We start from the raw sequence: 22339 nt of genomic DNA on the forward strand, positions 1-22339 counted from the left end.
TCCACTTTTGTTATTTTAATGACTGAAAAACAGTTGGCATGTCCGGGGCATGGTCTAAACGGGTTGTCCCTATTATCTTAATGAGTAATGGGTGTTTTTTGGGCGTAACATGCAATAAACCAGTCAGAGTCTCATCTTCCATGCTCTTTAAGAGCCAGTTGCGCTCGTGCCATGATGGATTTGCTATTTACATGGCGGAATATGGAAAGCGCAAAGACAGAACGCGTCTCCGAGATAAAACGGAGCTGCTTGTGTGCGAGCAAATAGATAGCCTAATTCTGATTATGACATGTAGGCATTTATATATATACGGCAGACTTTAGTCCAGGTTTGAGTTGGTCTATGGCGCTGTCTATTTTCAGCTTCTTAAAATAGCATTACGCCAGCAATGTGCCTGAACACACCTCTTTTTTGACCAGCATTCTCATGGACACACAAATGGGCACAAATGCATTTATTAATTAAACGACATGGCGCTGGACGGGAAAATGCGAACAGAGAAATTTAAAAGAGGGAAAAACTTTAATAAAAATTATATTAAATTATAATAAAAAATTATTTGCTTTCCAAAGATTATCATGGTGTTGACATCATAGTAGCGTCCAAAAATTTTGCTATGGCATCATGTCCAAAAACATCAAGGAACGGTCTGTTTTTTTAATATCATGACACATTATGGCGTATTTATTATTTTTTTGTGTCCTCCGGTTTCTTTGCAAACCAGTTCCTACACACCACACTCCCACTCACAAACAAACAAACAGCTCTTAAGAAACTAAGCTTGATAAAAACACCACCAAGGCTGCCTCTCTCATTCATTTACATTTCAAGCTGAAGTTCAGTCAATTAAAACTTCACATATCTAAATGTTATTGGGCCGAGTAGCAGGACCTGTGGCATCCCTGAATGACTTGCTTCTGTAAATACACTCTTCTCTGAGGACAGACCTAAGCGGCTGTGCAGGTTATTAAAAATGATTCAGCGGGCAGAGTGCAAAGCGGGAGGCAAGGATTGGACCCTTCAACTCGGTCCAGCGTCCTTAACCTTTCCACATCTCCTCCTCTCCAAATCACTCCTGATGTCATTCATATCCCTGCTTTTCTCAGTCCCGTGCATCTCTCTTCCCTTTCATTCTGTTCCCATCTCTCTCGTACTCTCCTTTGTAGCTGTAGTTGAGTCTATAAAGATTAGCTGGAGAGACCTGCATGCATAATCAAGCTGCAGACAGATGTGTCGTTAACTGAATGGGAGATGTGCGTGTGTAAGAAGGTGTGAAGGAAAGTTAAGTGAAAGTCAGTCGTGAGGTGAAGATAGTCCACTAACTAAAGCTTATTCAAGCACAGATCAACCAGAACTTAAATCCTTCCTATGTATGTGAACTATGTGGGCCTAAAACCATTTTGTACAGGTAGTCTGTGCTAAAAATGTATCGGTGTAATGTTCCATCTTTAGTTCGTTTAAAATGTTTGTTTATGGATAGAAGTCACACTTTATAGCACTATAGCAATAAGAACAATAGTGCACTAAAGACAAATTTGTGGTAGAATGAGGAGGGTGGTAAAACCACCCCAATTGCAATCATTGCCAAAACTAACCCAGTCTCATTCTTAGGGAAAGAGTAATCATAATCACAACGAAATCAAATAACAGTATAAAAGTAGCCCAATTCCATGGGAAAACTGCAGACATGGCAACACTGGGTGGGGGGGGGGGACTAAACTAAGATTAAAGTATTTATATAAATGTTTCTGTGTTATTACAGGTGCATCTCAAAAAATATAATGGAAAAGAAAAAAACTTTCTTATATTCTAGATTCATTGCACAAAAACTTTTTCGTTTTTTTGTTTTAATTCTGATGGTTACCAACTTATAGCTTAGGAAAACTAAAAATTCAGTATCTCAAAAATTTGAATATTTCCATTTTGAGCTTGTTTAGTTTGATTACTGACCATCAACACCCTCCACAAGGAGGGTAAGCCACAGAAGGTCATTGCTTAAAGGGGTGGCTGTTCACAGAGTGCTGTATCAAAATATATTCATAGAAAGTTAACTGTAAGGAAAAAGTGTGGTAGGAAAAGATGTACAAGCAACAGGGATCATCACATCCTTGGGAAGATTGTCAGGAAAAGCTGATTCAAGAACTTGTGAGAGCTTCACAAGGAGTGGACTCAGTGCATCAAGAGTCACCACACTCAGACAAATTTAGGAAAAGGGCTACAGCTGTCCCATTCCTAGAACCAAGACACTCCAGAACCAGAAAAAAAACAAAACATCAGAAATATTTCACCTGGGGTATGGATAAAAAGAACTGGACTGTTGCTCAGTGGTGGTCCCCAGTCCTACTTTCAGATTAAATTAAATTGAGTATTTCATTTGGAAACCAAGGTCTGGAGTCTGGAGGATGACTGGAGGGGCACAAAATCCAAAGTCCAGTGTGAAGTTACTGAAGTCAAAGATGATTTGGTGCTGTGACATATGCTGGTGTTGGTCCATTGTGTTTTATCAACTGTAAAATCAACGCAGCCATCTACCAGGAGATTTTGGAGCACTTTATGCTTCCATCTGATGACAAGCTTCATGGAGATGCTGATTTCATTTTGCAGTAAGTCATAACCATCAGAATATAAACAAAAACTCTTTAAATATTTCAGCATGTCCGGTCACATGAGCCACACATACCGGTGAGCGCTGACCCACCCCACAGATAAGACACAGAGTGACAGAGATAAACACCTGTGTGGGAAAACACACAGCAGATCCGCCTCGGCAAACTTAACTCCGACGCTGTGTGAACTACTGCTAATGAGGCTAACGTGCTGAAGTACTCTAACAGAACGAGAGAAAGAGAGAGAGAGGTGAAAGCCAGGCCTTGTAGCCTTTCATTAGGCCGGTGACAGCCCCACAGGGAGAATACTGTGTCACAGACCTCTGTGAAACAAAAGAAATGAGGGGACAGAAACGGCTGCCAAGACCACACTGCTAATTGGAGATAATTAATGCCATTAATTAGGCACTGAGAGGGAGGGAGGGCTGGGGTGAGAAGCAGTTATGCAGAAGAGAAACAGGAGAGGGATGGAGAACAGTACAGGGAGAGCACCGAGGAGTTTCTGGTGTGCGTTCACAGTGTCCGATTCCTCTGTGACCCGGGTAAGAGGGGGTCAACGACACCTTGGAGCGCACCTTTTGGCCCACAGAAAATTCGCAATGCAAAATGAGGCAGTGCACTTTTAAACTCGTAGCTTCGGGGAGAGTTACAGGCAATGCCCCGGCTAAAAGAAACAAGGCAGGACTGAAAGAAAGGATATTATGTACAGTAACACTGGAACTTGCTCCCTTAATCCACAGGCAACACATGATGAATTTGATGAACTGTGGATGTAATGTGAACACCACCAACTGACACATCGATATAATGGAGTTAAGACTCAAATATAATACAGTTTCAAATTTTTTTAAATAATTGTAATAAAAGTTAATATATTAATTTTTTTTTTTTTTTTTTGATAAATATACACTTCAAAGTTTCATTGAAAGGTTTAAGGTTAGACTTTTTTTTTTTTTTTTTTTTTTACTTTCACACCAAAGATGCATTTTAATTCTGATAATAATATGAAATGAAATAATAAAAAAATACCTGTTTTTAATTTAAACTTAAAATGCAATTTGTTACTATAATGGGAAATGTCACATTTTCTTTTTGACCCCATACAATACATATCTTCTTTTGTGTTCAACATTTAACTTTCATAATAAAAATAAATGAGCATGTTCAACAATTGCATCATTATCGCAGTATTATTTCATTTATGAAGTATGCCAATTTACTATAAAAATGTTGGTATAGTGATACTCTATGCCATACTGAACCAAGGTTTGACTGTGTCACTAAGAGGTAGAGAAAAGTAAGAAACGTGAAGCTCATAAAACTGAAACATGTTAGGATGAGCCAATTTAATCAATTTTCATTACCCATAAGACTTTGGCTAGCACACTGACCTGGGCTCAAACGTGTAACAAGTCCTTCTCACACTTTTAAAGTGACACAAAGAGTATGGATGAACACTGTGGGCCTTTGGGATGAGATTATATATGGGAGCAGATTTAAAATTCTTTGTCTTCTCACTACTTTGCTTCTTAATGAAACAATTTTGTTAGTGGCAAAGTTATGACCAATAACATACATAACACACAGTTAACTAAAATTATACAAAACAATATGGCATTTCAAGAAACTAAGCAGGTAGGCAAAACAAGTTGTAGGAGAGGAAGGCGTCTTTAATAGGTTCACAATATTGCAAAGACAATAAACAAACAAAAATAAATCACTTTTTTTGCAATGAGATATTCTTCACATATTCACTCACTATTGGCACAGTTGGCTGACACAGGTGGTCAACTAGAGATTTCCTATACACTTGCTCACTTCAGCCTTGCTTGAACTTCGATGAGCTCTCCATGCCCAAAATAATTTGGATGGGCACATGTTTCGAGTGCCTAGCTTTGGTGCAGAACCTCCTGCGTGCTCCGAGAAAGCTTTCCACTAATGTCCTCACCAGGGCGCACACACACAGGTCAGATAAACAACTGGCCACAACATCTCTTAATCCAGTGTAAAGCCTGATCTCAACCCATAAAGAGGGCAAGAGCTCAGAGGATGGGGTGACAGGACACCAGACACAAACATCTCAAGATTTACAGAAGCTACTGATGGTCTATGAAACTGCCTGCCTGTTATATAGCACTTCCCTGCCTTTTAACTTCATGTAGTATGACCTGCCTGTAAATAAATTAAATGACCTCATTACTTGACATAATGGAATTATATTGCTAAATAAAAGAATTAATCAACAAGATTCATTTAAAGAGACAGTTCATCCAAAAATCAAACTTCTGTCATCATTTACTCACCCTCATTAGGGTTGGGAATCTATGGGTATCTCACGATTCGATTTGATAACGATTAATGATGCAACACAATGTTGTCATACCACCTGTACATCTATTAGGGGTGGGAATCTCCAGGCACTTCATGATCCGATCCGATTCTGGTAGTCACGATCCAATTCCAAAACTATTCTTGATCTACATTTTTGACCCAATTAATTCTTCTGCTCTGCAAATAAATCTTTACAACTTTACATTTTAAACAAAACTTCAGTTATATGCTTTTTTTCTAGTTGGAATCTCTGTATGTCAGTACTGCCATCTTAAAAATAAAGGGTCTGAATCTTTACTGGTTTCACAATTCAGTTCAATTACGATTATCATTATTAACTCAATATCACTTTGCTTCACACTCTCAGTTTTCAATATTACTGCACAGGGCTACATTTTCATATGCATTTTATATCAAATTTATTTTGTGCAAAATTAACTTTATTATTATTATAATTATTATTATGCAAACACAGCAGACTATTTTTTTTACGATAACTTATTTAAAATAAGTGTTCAAGTGTCCGAAAGTGTACAGACAATAGTTGAGGATTTTTCTTTTTTTCCCTCAGCATTATTGCCGTTTGATTATTACTAATGAGATCATAGAAAGTGGCAGCTTTAACAGGCTGCATTCACGCACAGATCTATTTCGATATCAGATGTTTTGTCCTGCTCTGAAAACATAACTGTCAATTTCATATAAAAGTATAAAAAAAATTAAAGTGCATTTAACCACAGCCGCAATTGAGCTTCAGGACAACAAACACAAAGCACACGTGAAAGACTGTCAGTGCACGAGTCTCGTGCATTTAATAGTACTGCATTCCTAATGGCATAAATGAGAGCATATCTAAAATAAAACACGGCGGGTGGAAGCACAGATTGTCAAGCAATGCGCACGTGTCTCACAGCGCAAATTCTATGCATTTAAAACATCCGCGTCTTTAGCGCACACACGTCATGGTGTCGATGTTTAAATCATTTAAAATGAGAATGTAAGTGTGCTCACCTAATTTTTGTTTGTAAGAAAAAATTAGATTAGATTTCATATCTAATATTCGGGATTTTCGGGAAAGATAAACAAAGCTCAGAATCGAATCTCAAATGTTAAGAATCAATTCAGAATCATTGAAGAGAGAATCGTGATGCATCGGAGAATAGATTTTTTTCTCCCGTCCCTAACCCTAATGTTATTTTTTTGTGAAACACTGTATATATACATACACACATAAATAAATTTTTTTTAAAAAGATGCAAACATTTTTTCCTCGTCATGACATATTTTTGGACTGAAGCGAATTATACTCAGGTGCGACTTATAGTCCGAAAAATACAGTATATCTTTTGTTTTCTATAGAAGTAAGAATGACATGAGGTTTAGTAAATGAAGACAGAACTTTTTATTTTTGAGTGAGAAATCCCATCATTTCTGAACAAAATAATTTGAGAACAACCGTGTGGTGTTTAAATCTGCTTTGGCCCTGATCAGATGCTGCAGATAAAGAGCGTGGAGTCGACTAAAGTTGTCAGGGCTTCCTCTCGGCAGCTGGCAGCTTGCAAACAGGCACTTGCATGTCATTGGGGCAACCAGCACCAGCGTCTCAATGAATAAATAACAACACACCTCAAAATATCCCTGCAGGACATGCCACACACCACAGCACATACAGCTTTATCAATCCCTCAATGTCATGGAATTTCATCCCTCTCTCTCTCTCGCTCTCCTCCGCTATGTTGGTGCATGTGAGACAGCGTTACGCAACAAGAGGCAAAAGAGTGTGCGTGTTTGAGTGTGTTGTAGGGTGTGTTAGGCATTAACTATACATTTACAGTGATCTCTGTTTTCCTTTAGATGTTTAACCCCTCCCCTACCGTCGACGCTCCTTTTCCATCCAACTTCTGGATCTGATTTGAGGTATATCTCATGCACGCACACTGTGAATATTTAAAGAAACTTCCATGTCATTTGTAATCATGTCTACGCTGACATACTGTCATTACAGGGTACGGTTGCTAGATGCACAAAGCTACAAATCCTTTAGCAGCGTATTTTCAATTATGCGAAACATCTAATGTCATTATAAAAGCATGTTCTTAAGAATCATCATGGAAAACCAGTAAGCCTCAAAGTATACCAGGAAACTTTGCCTTTACTCAATTTTACCATAAAAACCATGGTTACAGCCACAACACCAATATTACATTAATTTCACTCGGGTAACCATGATAAATGTGTATGGAATCTCAGTACAAGAAGATTCATGAATTTTTCGGAGATTTGTTTTTTATTATATTATATTTCAGTGGTGACTATTCAGTGGTTCTTGATGGCTTAATATTTATACACTTAAGATTTTGAGATCTCATGAAATAAAGTTGTTTTCTACTTTTTGACATGCGTTATGACTATTTTGCATAAAACAATAACATATTTAGCACCATTCAGCATATTTAAATGATTTCATTTTATTTCAAGGATTGCGTTTAAACTGTAATAATATTTTCACAAAATTACTGTTTTTTACTGCACATTTTGATCAAATAAATGCATCCCTGGTGAACATAAGAGACCTTTAAACATTAAAAAAAACTTACCAACCCAAAACCTTGAACGGTGTCATATATTTGTCAATAAGGAATAATAACAGTCTATCTCTCCTAAAATGACTTTATAATAACTCTAAAAATAACATCAAAAATAAATAACGTCAAAAATAATGGTTACCATGTTATATTCTTAAAAAGATAAAAAAAATAATACAACACAATAACACAATATAATACAAAAAATGACAGTGCAAACCTCCAGGCAACAGACTGACCTAGAACCAGAGACTTTAAGACCCTGGAGAGAGTCGTACCCCCAACACACTCTCTTACACACACACACACACACACACACACACACACACACACGCCCGTCCCCCTTCCTGCTCTATGCTAATTCTGTGAGTGAATGCACAGGCCGCCGAGTCTCAAGAGAGAGAATAGTGTCGCTTGCCTCTTCCTCCCTCCCCCCTGTCGAACACCCCCCACCCACCCTTTACCAACAGGGGATGGGTGTCAGCAGCTTGCCGAAGCTGTTGCCATGGAGACGGGTCCTGTCTGCACTCCGTCCCCCAGGCATCCCAGATCAAGAAGACAGTGGGGGGAAAGAAAGAGATAAAAGAGGGAGAAAAGACAGAACGAGTGTGTGAAAAACAGAAAGTAAGAAGCAAAGAAGAAACTGTGCAAGAGAGAGAACTCAGCTGAGAAAATAATTATATAGGTATGGCCAATATTTGGCTAATTTGGATTTACAGATTAAAACAAGTGCTATTCCTGACTTTGTCAATGCATAATGCACCTTTTCTTCTAATATTTTAGAAAGCTAGAGTAAATACTGAGTAAATTATATATATAATATATATATATATATATATATATATATATATATATATATATATATATATATATATATATATATATATATACACACCGTATTTTTCTGACTATAAGTCGCTCCTAAGTATAAGTCGCATCAGTCCAAAAATACGACATGACGAGGAAAAAAACATATAACTCACACTGGACTATAAGTCGCATTTATTTAGAACCAAGCACCAAGAGAAAACATTACCGTCTCCAGCCGCTAGAGGGCGCTCTATGCTGCTCAGTGTAGGCTACAGGAGCACTGAACAGTATAGAGCGCCCTCTTGTGGCTGGAGATGGTAATGTTTTCTCTTGGTTAATTTCTCTTGGTTTATGTCAAATTAATTTTGATAAATAAGTCGCACCTGACTGTAAGTCGCAGGACCAGCCAAACTATGAAAAAAAGTGCGACTTATAGTCCGGAAAATACGGATGAGTCTCGATTTCTGTTGAGACATTCAGATGGTAGAGTTAGAATTTGGCGTAAACAGAATGAGAACATGGATCCATCATGCCTTGTTACTACTGTGCAGGCTGCTGGTGGTGGCATCGTTTAAATGCCAGGGCCTACCGGAGTATTGTTTCTGACCATGTCCATCCCTTTATGACCACCATGTACCTATTCTCTGATGGCTACTTCCAGCAGGATAATGCACCATGTCTCAAAGTTTGAATCAATTCAAATTGGTTTCTTGAACATGACAATGAGTTCACTGTACTAAAATGGCCCCCACAGTCACCAGATCTCAACCCAATAGAGCATCTTTGGGATTTGGTGGAACGGGAGCTTCGTCCCTTGGATGTGCATCCCACAAATCTCCATCAACTGCAAGATGCTATCCTATCGATATAGGCCAACATTTCTAAAGAATGCTTTCAGCACCTTGTTGAATCAATGCCACATAGAATTAAGGAAGTTCCGAAGGCGAAAGGGGGTCAAACACAGTATTAGTATGGTGTTCCTAATAATCCTTTAGGTGAGCGTGTATATATAAATATATATAGTTTGCTTTGATACATTTCTAAATGCAATAAACTCAACAGGATGATCATTATTACCATTATGATGTTTATTTTAAGATAATGATCTGCTGACTTAACATTATCCTGCTTACTTATCAAATAAATAAGTAGATGGATATTAAATATTAACTTGAGCTTTTATTATGCAACAATAAAAAGACTGTGGAGAGATACAACAGAGTTGCACAGCTACTTCGGCTGGTCAATTAGCATCAACCATTAGTAAGAAAATCCAATCCAGCCAGATCACATATCAAACGCTGTCAAAAAGGGCATAGCTTGATTGGCTTGAACTCTGCAAACTTGTTGGCTCTCACTCCAGAAGTTCAATGCGACTGTTTCCAGTAGCTAATAGAAGTCAGTTGCGAGAACAAAAGGGGGTTTCCTGCTCTGGCTTAAGGGGGCGATATGTCATAACAGGACATGAGAGATGTCACTTTAAACTCTGAAACACACAAAGAGGAGGCGGTCTGGCCTGAGGAAAAATAACAGATGTCTTTGTCCTCTGACTTCAGACTATCATTTAGACTTCCATTACATAAACCGTGATACCTCAAACAGTCATTTGAGCCCCTCAGGTGTTCAGTGCTGAGGTAAAAACAGCTCGGCGAAGACACTCCATCTCCCTTCTGCGAGTCCGAAGCAATAACTCCTGCATGAATATGAAGTGAGCACATTAAGGGCTGATAATGCAGGAGCTGGGAGGTCTTGTGCGAGATAACTGATGACTTTTGCCTGCGTCTGGCCGGCTCATCTGTGCCATAATTTAACCAATCAGAGCCTCTGCTCCTCAGTCACCTTCTCTGTCACCATCAGAGGAGAAAGAGAGCGATGGAGAGTGGGGGGGGAGCAAAAGGGAGGGAAAATTCCCTCTGTGCCTTAGCCAGATTAAACTGGTTTTGTAATCCGCTTGGTTTTCACCCCCTCGTCCTCAGATCCGTATGTGAATGTGCGCGCATGGAGAAGATAGGGAAAAACACACAGCATAAGTCAGTGGGAGAAAGGGGGGAGTGAGATTTCCGTTATAAACAAACCGCACGTGTTCCAGACACTCCAACATAAATATAAATGAGGAAAAGATAAAAAAGGAGGTGCAAGAGATTGTGTGTGTGTATGTGTGTGTGTGTGTGAGAAAGAGAGAGAGAAAGCTGGGTAGGGAGCAAGGGAAGCAGTGAAAAAAAACAGTGCGAGTGTGTGGGCTCCTATCGTAACAGGAACGAGGCGGGATAACGCTGTTTGCACACACGCTCTCTCGCTGTTAGTTTGATGGTGTTGATGACAGAAGGACCGAACGGAAGATGCCAGGGGGTGACTGCTTCACACTGCTGCCAGATAAAGAGAGAAGAACACGTCACAACACACAGCTAGTGGGAGGAAGAGTGTGTGTATATGATCAGCCCTCACTAAACCACACTCGCTGGTGAGGAAGACCAAACATGCAAACGTACGACTGTAACACGTGTGTGTGTCACGAATGGTCGGTGATGGATTTGTATTAATCTGTGCTCTCTGATTTGGAGAGGACAAGAATGAAGCATCAAACCGTTTGTTACTAGTATCACCAGCATGTCTGTATTTCATGTGGGTCTACTTTCGTGGCACAGTATAGTCCAAACAACTATTAGAGTTAGTTAAAGTTGTCAAACTGAGAGAACACAGAGTTCTTGAGAAACATTTTGTGGTCTATTTTAAACTAGACAGACAACGCAATTCCTGAAGACATCTGTCTGCGTGTGTGTGGCTGTTAAGTGAATGAAAACGGATGAATGTCATTTTTTTTTTTTTGAAGTTTGGAAAAATTATATTTAGTAAGAAATTGAAAAAAAAGAAGCAATTCAAAAAGAAACTACCATAACAATGAGAGGAAAGAACGAAAGAAATTAAGAATTAGAAAATGAAGTCAGAAAGAAAAAATGAGAGAAAAATGTAATTGTTCTTTATAAGCTGAACTCACTGAACGACTGGTGGGTTTTTGGAAAAGTCAATAAGTTGACCATCATGGAAAAAGTCCCATATGGTGACTGAAAAATGTAAGCCACAAATAGAGAAGCTGTCTGGGAAAACTTCTACAACAGTGGCAGGCAAAAAAAAATAATTTTGATTAAACAATCTCTGTTTGCAAAAACTAATACTTATGACAATATGATGAATGTGCGCAAACATTTATACCAACAGTGTCTGAGAACACTTTCGATTTAATAAACTACAACAGCAACATTGTTAAACAATTACTGTTTGCAAACATAGTTCAACAAGTATAGCATATAATTACAATAATATGATATTGAAAACATATCTATATGTTTATAGAATACCCTAGCTTATAGGATATAGAATACCCTAGCTTACCAAAACACACTAAAACCAAGACCTCAAAATATTTATATATTATTGGGAAAATATGTATATATTTTGTAACTTTGTCAATTTGTAACTTTATGAATGAAACTAGCTTTGACTGGGAGCAGTGTTTAAGCATGTTTGTGTCAGGTTAAATGCCTGTTCATCATGTTAGTCGTGACATTCACACTGGCCCTGCGGTGATCCTGTGAACCTTGAGTCATTAACCCTACAATGAAGAGCAATGGTTAGACTGGTCAGTCAACTCAGTCCTCTTTAGGTCGCTTCTTAATTAACTCCACTAATCAGCATTACAATCCCATGAGTTGTGCAAAAAGGGATTCTTATAGTAAACCAGAAGACTACAACTGGTGTTTTTTAATTAGTCAGTCAGTTGTCCACCATGACCATCCCTTGAATTACAATGGTAACAAAAATAGAGAATGAAATATGGAAGAAGATGTTCAAACGTTGTGACATGACAATGTATTCAGATGACAGAGGACGACAAAGAGCCAAGGATGGTCTAGAGCACTAAGAACAGCAATATGTTGCACATTAATGTTGCCATGGACACCATGCCAAACGTGTGCATGCTGTACATGCGGACACGGCCAATTTGAGTCTGTCTGTGTGCACTAGATCGGTTTCTACCAAAGACCACATTAAAAACAACTCCAGAGGTTGAAGAATGGCTGAGAATGCATCTAAAAGAGCAGATTCCTTCCTCTCCGTCTCCATCAAGAAGACCCTCATTAATTCATGGGGGAGAAGCTCACAGACATCAGTGAGCAGAGCAGAAATGCATTCCTCCGTAACGAGAATGACTTGGATTTAAAAAAAAGGAAATAAATCTATTTGTTGAATAAAATGCTAATCTTGCAGCTTTTACAAACATTAAAATACTCAAGTCATTACAGCAAGTTTCAATGCTGATGAAGTCATGAGGAACTAGATACAGAACAGATTTAAAAGCCTTCTATGTTTTCTTTTCTTTGGTGATTTTAAACATTCACAGACAGTGAAAAGTGAGAGAGAAAAGAAGAAAAGATTCTCGAACTGTTGCAAGCTGCACTCAAACTTGTAACAGCCACATGAGCATCATAGCTCAATCTAAAGTGGAAAAAAAGCAGTAAACGTAAAAAATAATTTTTAAAAGAAAGACAAAATATGGGAAAAGTGGGGTGGGGGGTATAAAGGAGATGAAAAGAAAAGGTAAGAAAAAAAGTTAAAAAAAAAATAAATAATAAGAAATATGTGACCACCACAAAACTTAACCTGACAGAAAGAAATAATAGAAGGAAAACAGAAGGCAAAATGGAAAAGAGAGTAAAGGAAAACACAAAAAAAGAAGAAAAAAAATTCTTAAAAGAATTCAAAAGAAACACGCCACACTTCAAACTGAAATTAATAAAGGAGAAAATTAAGGAAGAAAGAATTAAATGAAAATAGAAAGCAAAATGCATAGAAAAAGTAAAGGAAAGGAAAACACAAGAAAATAAGAAAAGAAAAAACAAACAAAAAGGAAATTAAAAGAAATAAATGAGCAACACGACACTGAAACTAATTAAAGGAGAAAATTAAGAAAGAAAGAAAAAGAAAGAAAGAAAGATAGGAAAGAAACACATGAGTACCACATCTCAACTTTAAAACAGAAAGGGAGAAAAAGTAAAAAAAAGATAAAAATAAAAGCAAGAAAAGAAAAAAAGATGAGGGCAAAAGGGAAGAAAAACAAAAACAAAGGAAAAGCTGGTTCAACTCAACTCAATATCCAACGTAAATATCCAAATCATGAACGCAGCACTGACTGACTCCAAAATATTTTGGCGTGCACAAACAGGCAGAGACATGAGCCTTCAGTGAGTGACTGATCCTGTCAGGTCACTCGTCTGATCACTGCAACTTTCCAGCGTCTTTATTAACAACTAAACGAATGAAATTACAGTCAAACACTTCATTTGTGCTAATGCAAAATCCATAAGAATTTAGACATGTGATCTAACTAATTAGTGGGTCAACACCGTGAGTGTGTGTGCAACCGTCACACAGCGTTCAGAACCAGAGCAGCTCGCAGCATCACATGCATCTAATTGTCCGTGGCGTACTGCTCTACATTACGGCAAATTCACTTTATCGATTTAAAATTGGCAGAGAGCTCCAATGGACTGGACTCAGAGGAAGCACAATCTGCATAAAAGTGGAAGCAGATCGGCCATGTGACAAACCAAGCTGTGTAAACATTCTCCAAGTAAACAACTATGAACATAAAATAATAATAACATTTAAATGAAATTAAAATAAGAAGCATTTGTTAAGCACCAAATCAGCATATTAGAATAATTGCTGAAGGATCATGTGACACCGAAGACTAGAGTAATGATGCAAAAAATCTGAGATCTTTGTTTTTCCTTATTTCTTTCCTTCCCTTTCTCTCTTATTTCTTTTTCCATTTCTCTCACTCTCTTCGCTTTTCTCACACTGCAAGAAGGACAGCAGGTCAAGGAAAGAGCGAGCGGTGTGCTGGGGTTTCAGTGTGGTATAGAATGTAAATGAGGTGTGTAGGGAGACTTGCTGCAGGCCTCTGCCTGAGGTCTAACTACCGCAGCTGTGACAAACCACCACCACGCTTCAGCCCTATTCCAACCCTATATCGACAAGCGGCACGGGAGCATTACTGCAAATTGAGCTTGGAGTGTTTTGAAATATTTTAATGTGTAATAGTGCCTTTAGAGTCTAGATTTTTTTTATCGATAAACGAGAAATGTAAGTCCCGAGGGGAGGAAGCTCTGCAGGCTCCGCAAAATTGCTTCAATTAATTTATATATTTTTTTACTATTCGTAAGATGAATCATTATTACTATTATTAATCATATAACTACTATAATAATACAATTATTAATTACTATAATTATGTAATTACTTTAATAAAATGCTTAAATTAAAATAAGAACATTATACATTATATTGTTGCTGTTGTTATTGTTATTGTTAATAATTTTATAATAACAAAATAATAAAAAGTGTTTAAGGTAGATATTTGTATAATAATAATAATATATAACAACAATATTGCTTAACTTAAGAAAATTACATTTTACTATTTAAAATGTATTATTATTATTAAAGCAATATGAATATGAATATCTTCCAAAAATGTAATTATTAAAATATCAGCATTATACTGCCCACTGGTCATTCTGCTAACATCATTAGCAACCGACACGTATCGGGTGACCATTCATTTGAACCCTGGTGGTTTGATTGCAATCATGTGGCTGGAATAAAAAAAAAAAAAAAAAAAAAACAGAAACTAGTCATACCAGCTGAGCTTCTCACTCTCAATCATGATCATTTCCTCTCACTGTGTGTCCCATTAATTAGTGCCTCGTTGAGAGCTAACGAACACAACTTGTGTCAACAGCTATAATGTAACAGCGTAACTGGAAAGCGAGTAATCTGTTGTGTTGATACTCTCGTTTGTTGCCATTAGTCGAGGCGGAGCAGAGGTTCTCAGATGAAAGGAGGTACGTAAAACACACGTGTGCCGTTTGAATAAGCATAGATTGCATTGTACACAGATGTAGAGTATTGCGCCCCTCTTGAGAAGACAGCCTGCCGTAGGCCGTGTGTCCAAACACACATAAACATGCAGCATATGCAAACATGTCTAAGTGTGTACATGTACAGGCGCTCGTACCAACACAAACACACAAAGAAAAGAAAAGCAATCCAAGGAAGCCTCTTTTGGTTCAGGGATGGGTTTGGATGCCCAGCTGGTACTTGAGTATGGTGTACTGGCGCCACCCTCACAAGCTGCTACCAGCCAACACACTACAACAGCACCAGACGCACGCCGCGCCAAGAGCATCCTGCCAGCACCGCCTGCCAACCCTACCAGAGAGAGAGAACATTCGTGTGAAGAACGAGAGAGCCTAACGGGAAGGAGCATAGAGGAGCAATGGGATTCAGAGTGATTGAGGAAGACCAGGAGAAAGAGACCGGAAAAAGAAGTCTGGCGTGGCAGATCTGGGCTGGTAAGGGAAAGGTTGTAGGTTTGAACCTTTGTCAGCTGTGACAATTTTGCTGTCTAGCAACATCCCAAGTACTAAGAAAAGTTGACTAAAGTAAAGCAGATGTACAAATTTTTTAAAGTCTTTAAACATTTATTCCATGAAAGCAGAGCAAAAAGGTTGATGACTCGCACTGCACAGATTTTTTCAAATCGAATGCATTCTAGACAAAATTAACTGAAAGCATTGTTAAAAGAAATAAAAAATATAAATTCCATAACTAGAAAAAAAAAAACTAAAATAAAATAAATCAATGACAAAAAAGTTAAATAAAATAAAACAAAATGCAAAAACACCAGACTGCACTGGGAAAGTGTAATGTAGTTAATTTGTTTTATTTATATATATATATATATATTTTTTTTTTTTTTTTTTTTTTTGAGGATCAACCCCATTCTTTTTATGTATTAAAAAATGGACCTTCTAACACTAGCATTCTCTATTTTTTTCTATTTTATATACTTTTGTAATATTATTTATTATATATAAAAAATATATATGATTACTTCATTAGGCTAATCAGGACTTGTCACAGCACTTACATATTTTTGCTCTTATGCTAGTCTGATTGCTGATTGATTTTTGTCTGCTAAATGACTAAATGTAAATGTATTTCATCATCAAAAAAATTAGACAATTCACCTTTAAGGCTCTACCATAAGGATGCGATCAACACAGTGAGGTAGAACTTGTAAACTGTGTGAGGGTCATTCTCATCATTGTTTGGACATGACACACACAGCAGTAATAAGCTGACGCAGTGCTGCTCATAAGTGTGTGCGGGGAAGAAATCTGCGGATGTGCTGTCTCGTCCAATAACTGCTGACCTGTTGGGCCTGTTCACCACAGGCAAAAATAATAAAAAAAATCTTGACACAAAGCATCAAGCATAATATCTCTGCCATGTTAATTTGTGCTTATGTCCCTGCTGCAACTGTGCCAAAAAAGGTCATTTAAACCACATAGCTCCGCCCACAGTCAATGCTGATTGGACCAGCTAATTAAAGCGCTATAATAAACGTGTTCTGGTTAAGAAAAACTGAAGGGGTGAACTGGATTGTGAATAGTTAAAAGACATGGATTTGGATTATGAACAGGAAAAATCTCTTCACTTAAAAGGATTCGTACCCTTACAAATACTCCTTGTCACCCTCTCTTACCTTCTTGATACACCACTCCAGTTCTCCTCCAGTGAATCTGGATCAAATATTAACTACGGAGCATGCTCACTGCAGCTCTGTGCGCCTCACTGGATAGCAATCATAAACAGCCAGTGGCTTTAACTTTTTACTCACAGCAGCGCGTCATGTTCAAGCAAACAATAAAAAAACCTGTGTTTGCGTTTCATGTTTGCTGACAAAATTCTCCTATAACGAAGAAAGCTCTCTTCTGTTTTGCCTCCAATATCCATACAAAAATAAAAGAGTTTATAAGAGAGAAAATAACTTGGAGGACATGCGTATGTTTTTAACTACGGATTCTCTTAACAAACAGCCTCGCTTCTCCTCCAGTGTAACCGTGCATGTGTGCGCGCGTTCCTTTTTCATCATTATTCCTGTGTGTCGTCATACTGCCCGCACTGCCTCTCCTTCCCCCAAGCTAGCAAGCGAACGGCATCATGGGGGAAACAGCAAGATTACCCAATCAATCTTCCCCAGAGAGAACGAAAGGGAATGAGGGGGAGGGGAAGGAGAAACACAGACGCACATACACAATATCTACATACAGCATTTTCCATACTTTACTACAGTAATCTTCCTGATGAAATCATAGCAGCCGCAAAACCTAAGAATGATTTATTGGAATCCTAATACTCTACCACTATGACTAAATAAATATATATATCTACAGTGGGGAGAAAGCGCGCGATTATGATCAGGATATGTTGCAAGCAGGACTTGAACCTCAATGTTACAAGGAAAGTTCACTTTCAGTTGCTGGTCCCCACAGATTTCCATAGTATAGGAAAAAAACACTATGCAAGTCAATGGGGACAAAGTGAAGGTGAACTATCCCTTTAAGAAGTTGCTGCCAATATTAAAGAGAAGATTTTAAATATGAAAGATAACAAGGACTAGCAACATGTCGTAAACCAAGTATTATAAAATGGAAAAGGAAATATGAAGAAATATAGAGAGAAACTGTCCAGATGATAACTGTCTGTTATCGCATTTGTGGTTGCCGTTTTCTGAAAAATACTTCTGATGTAAATTTGTCTGAAGTTTGTTTAACGACGCAACTGAATTTCAAGACACAGATGGTCATGTGATTTCATATGGCAGTCACTTTCTAAAATAATTAGCAAGATGATTTTAAACATTTTTGCCTTCAAATCAAGTAAATCAAATTTTTTTTTTTTTCTACTATTATTCTACTACTATAACTTTTATTGTATTTAATAATAATACTACATTATATTATATAAAATATTTAACAAGCAGGGCTAACATGTCGTATACTTGGATTGTCAACCAGATCCGAGGTGTAAGCTTGTTCCGAGATGTCTGCGGTGTTTTTAATCAATGCTCATTACGAAGCTTTACGACCCAAGCCCAGCAGAAAGTGAAGAGCACACAGACAACTCTGGCATTTAGAGGTGTTGCGTCCCAGAATTCCATCCCTATTGCCAAGACGCCAATCCCACAAAATCCCTGGATTAGCCCTCAACCATTCCTAGGATTAGAGGATTAGACCGTTATATTCCATTATCTTACACCGAGAGGATTCCTGACTGTCTTGATTTCAGCGCAGAAGCAGCCAGGAAGGTGTGGGCAATGCAGGCCTGAAGACAAACATACACACACACACACACACACACAGAGAGAGAGAGAGCATGGGCCTCTGCAGAGCTGTGACCCAACAAGGGAGCAAAAGGATCAGAATAAGAACATGATAAATCACTGAACTCAAGGACACCCTAGTAGCAGCAAAGACCTTGCCAAGACACGCACACATGATACTGCAGCTCCACAACACACATGGGCACATTCACACACACACACACACACACAAAAACACACACACACACACACATTCATTCCAACAAAATACTTTTTACAAAGGAATACTTGAAAACCTATAGTTTATAGCAACATCAAATTCCAAAAATAGTTCTCGACTCGTATGCTATATTTTCTGAAATCAATAACTTGTACATAAAGCTTTCAGAATGACTATGAAGCCTATGGAGCAGGTTTGATGTAATCATTTTTAGATATTTATTTTTATCTATATCATAATATTTAGTTATATGTGAATAAATGTGACAAATATATACATTATACAATGTTGCATTACAGTGTTTGTTGTTGTTGTTGTTGTTGCTTTTTTGACAATAAGCAATGTTGGCTTGGCAACTAACTGAAGTTTTACGAAAAATACTAAAAACTGAAAAATAAGTTAAAACTAAATTTAAAAAAAATAAGAATTAATAAAAAAAAACTAAAAATAAATTACAAGAGCATATAACAAAATGACTGAGACTTAAAACTTTTACATGAAAAATGTTAAATGTATAAAATAAAAGCTTTTTCAAAATATGAATAAATAATAGTGTATAAATAACAGTGTTCTACTGAAAACAACAGTATATGGGGATGGAAGAATATAAGGATTTACATTTTTGGGTGAACTGCTCTTTTAAGAAGATTAAGGAAAAGTTTTGGAAATGCAGAATAAAAAAAAAAATACATTCTGATCAGAACATTATCTGGCGCCGCGGTTTGGGAAAATTGAATATTTGCACTACATATTTGCATGAAAAGGCTGTGCATATTTAATCATATTTAACCAAGTCATTTAAACAAGTAATACATTTAAGATCAATGTGCGACGATATGCATGAGGTGCGTGTGATTGGCTATTAGTAAAATACTGCAAATCACATCCTGGGGGTGTTGGGGGGGGTGTACATTTCCTCTGGAAATATTTTAGTCAAATATTTGTTTTTTATACAAGTCAGTGGAATGAAACTGGTTCTGTTTGCTTCCAGATGTTGACTTAACTCCTGACACGTAGCAGACCCATTCTGGGTTGTCGTCTCCATAAATGTCACCAGTCAAGTTCAGCAGACAGACTAGAGGTTGGGCCCTCTGAACTAACCCTGATCCCATTATCCACTAAATTACATTTTCTTTTATCCCTCAAATTCTGTTTTTGCTTGTTTCCATTAGATTTATGATGCATCTTCACCAGATAGAACATAGTTTGTAGAACAGACCTCTACAAGCACACATAACAAATGAAAAGAATATCACTAGTTATTTACAAGTAACTGTTTCATTTTAGTGATACTGACAAATATTGGCCAATAAAGCCAATAAAGCTGAAACAACAGTTGATGAATTTGTTTGTTACAAATATGCTGCTGTTTGCTTCACAAGCTGTTAATAGATGGACTGAAGTTTTCTGGATTACTTGTGGATTATTGTGATGTTTTTATCAGCTGTTTGGACTCTCATTCAGACGGCATCCATTCATTGCAGAGGATCCATTGGTGAACAATAATTTTTTTTTATTATTATATTATTTTTCATGCATTTTGAGCATATACTGTGTAAAATAGGCCTAAGTGTTAACTTGCATCATTAAATTGCATTCATGTGTACTATCCATATTATCTATAATTCATACATTTTAACTAGATAAATTCCTTTAGCTTAGTTTGTAATTTTTTAAGACTAAGAAAATAAATACTTACATTTAAAATGTAACACAAAAGTCAACAACCCTTATATGACCTTCATTTTAACGCATAACCAGACGTTTAAAATCAACCTGTTTTTAGCCATCCGTCTATCCTTCCCACTCTGACTCAACCCTGCGGGCATCCCGGCAACAACAACTGACATTTCATTATGCCTTTCACTGTTACTGAAATATTACATCTGTGAATGCACAGCATTCAGTATGTTAATAAGATTACATGTCTGTCTGTGCAAATTAAAGAATCTGCGCAAATCTGTGTTCACGAGACACCGTGCAGCTGCTTTATGAATGCCACTGCCGGAAAATTAAACGGAAATAAACATCCCATACTTGTCTTCCTAATGCACACAATAACATACCGTTAGCATTTTAAAAAATGACAACCAGGAAGAAACATGATATAGAACAAAACACTCATGTACACACATAACGCATCTAACAGACACTAATTCACGCGAAAAACCTCTATTCAGCTCACTTAATGTATCCTGTTACACTTTGGTAAGCAAATCTGCCTCGTGTCGTTCACTAAACACTCACATCAATAAACCTGGACAAAAGATAGAGGGTAAGCCCCGCCCCCAACACACATCGTCATTGGACGAGAAGTTGAAGCTCAGCTAAAAGACTGTCAAGTCTGTATGAACTCACATAGTCGTGGAAGGCCTTGGCCTCGCTGGAGTGCTCGCAGGTCTCCCGGCGGTCTGGAGCGGCACAGTACAAATCCCAGAATACACTGCAACAGGAAACAGGAGAGAATGGGACCTTTCAATACAACATATATGAAGTCAAACCTTTTGAAATACACATACTATAAGTATCCAACCACAAAAAAAGCAGTCAATAATTTGATTTTACTTCATCTTTGTTTGATTACTCTTTAGAAAAGTTACAACAAGCAAAGCCAGCACTGTAAAAAATGAAGTCCAGTCAAACTTGAGACTTGCACACACTCCTACCCGCTTGGCACAAACAGCAGGTTACAGATCAATTAAGTCAGGGATTTCCTCAATTAAGAGTCTTTGGATCCTGCAGGGATGTTTGGAGGGGGAACAAGGTTTGTGTCCAAATGGTATTTTAATTACTGCACTGAAACTAAGTACCTGTTTAAATGGACCAAATTAGATCGCTCCAGGTCTTCAGATATCGATTTAATGGATAACCTATAAAATCTCCTGAAAAAAGGGCCGGCGGGGGAAAGGCTAAAGACTAACCACCGGCACACGACACGCGCCTGCTGTTCCTCTCACCACGAAGTGGAAAATAAACCTTGGTTATCAAGGATATATTTATATCAGACAAAACTATTTGGTGATATTATAGTCCTGCGTTAAAAAAAAACTTGTTGATAAGACTTTGTGGCAATGCAAGGGAAACTCTCTTTTTTTCCCTGCAAATATTTACCAGGATAAAGAACATTCCTGAACACTTGTTCAGTAAGTGAAAGAGTTACACAGGAAAAGGAGAGAAAGAGAGGATAAATATGAGGGGGAAGGGAACATTAATGGGAAGAGGAAACTAGAAACAGACATGGAAAGAGAGAGGGGGAAAATGGAGGGAGAGAAAGAGGGGGATAGGAAGTGAGGGAGAAACAACTAAAAGTTCAGATAAATGGCTAGATAAAAAAACCCACAGACTTACATTTTTATGTATTTTTACATTATAAAATTGAAAAAAATGGCAAACTTCTAAATGCACAGATGCTTTAATGTTAAACTATAAACACTAAATACCCCTAAAACACCATAGTTCTAAGTTATTGTAACTACTGTACAGGATAATTTCATCTTACCATGGTTTGTATTACCACGGTTTATATCAAAAATTCTGAAAGCCTTTTTATTGTCTA

General features: G+C 37.5%; 1 protein-coding gene across 2 annotated transcripts in view; it reads right to left on the reverse strand.

Moving 5' to 3' along the window:
- Window positions 1-22339, reverse strand: part of LOC113045135 (single-stranded DNA-binding protein 3) — a 56046-nt gene that overhangs the window by 20184 nt on the left and 13523 nt on the right. For both annotated transcript variants that reach the window (XM_026205320.1, XM_026205319.1), the window contains exon 4: window positions 21142-21226. In XM_026205320.1, coding sequence (XP_026061105.1) covers window positions 21142-21226 — 85 coding nt within the window. The remainder of the gene's footprint in view (window positions 1-21141; window positions 21227-22339) is intronic.

This window comes from Carassius auratus, chromosome 27, assembly GCF_003368295.1.
Source record: "Carassius auratus strain Wakin chromosome 27, ASM336829v1, whole genome shotgun sequence".
NCBI lineage: Eukaryota > Metazoa > Chordata > Actinopteri > Cypriniformes > Cyprinidae > Carassius > Carassius auratus.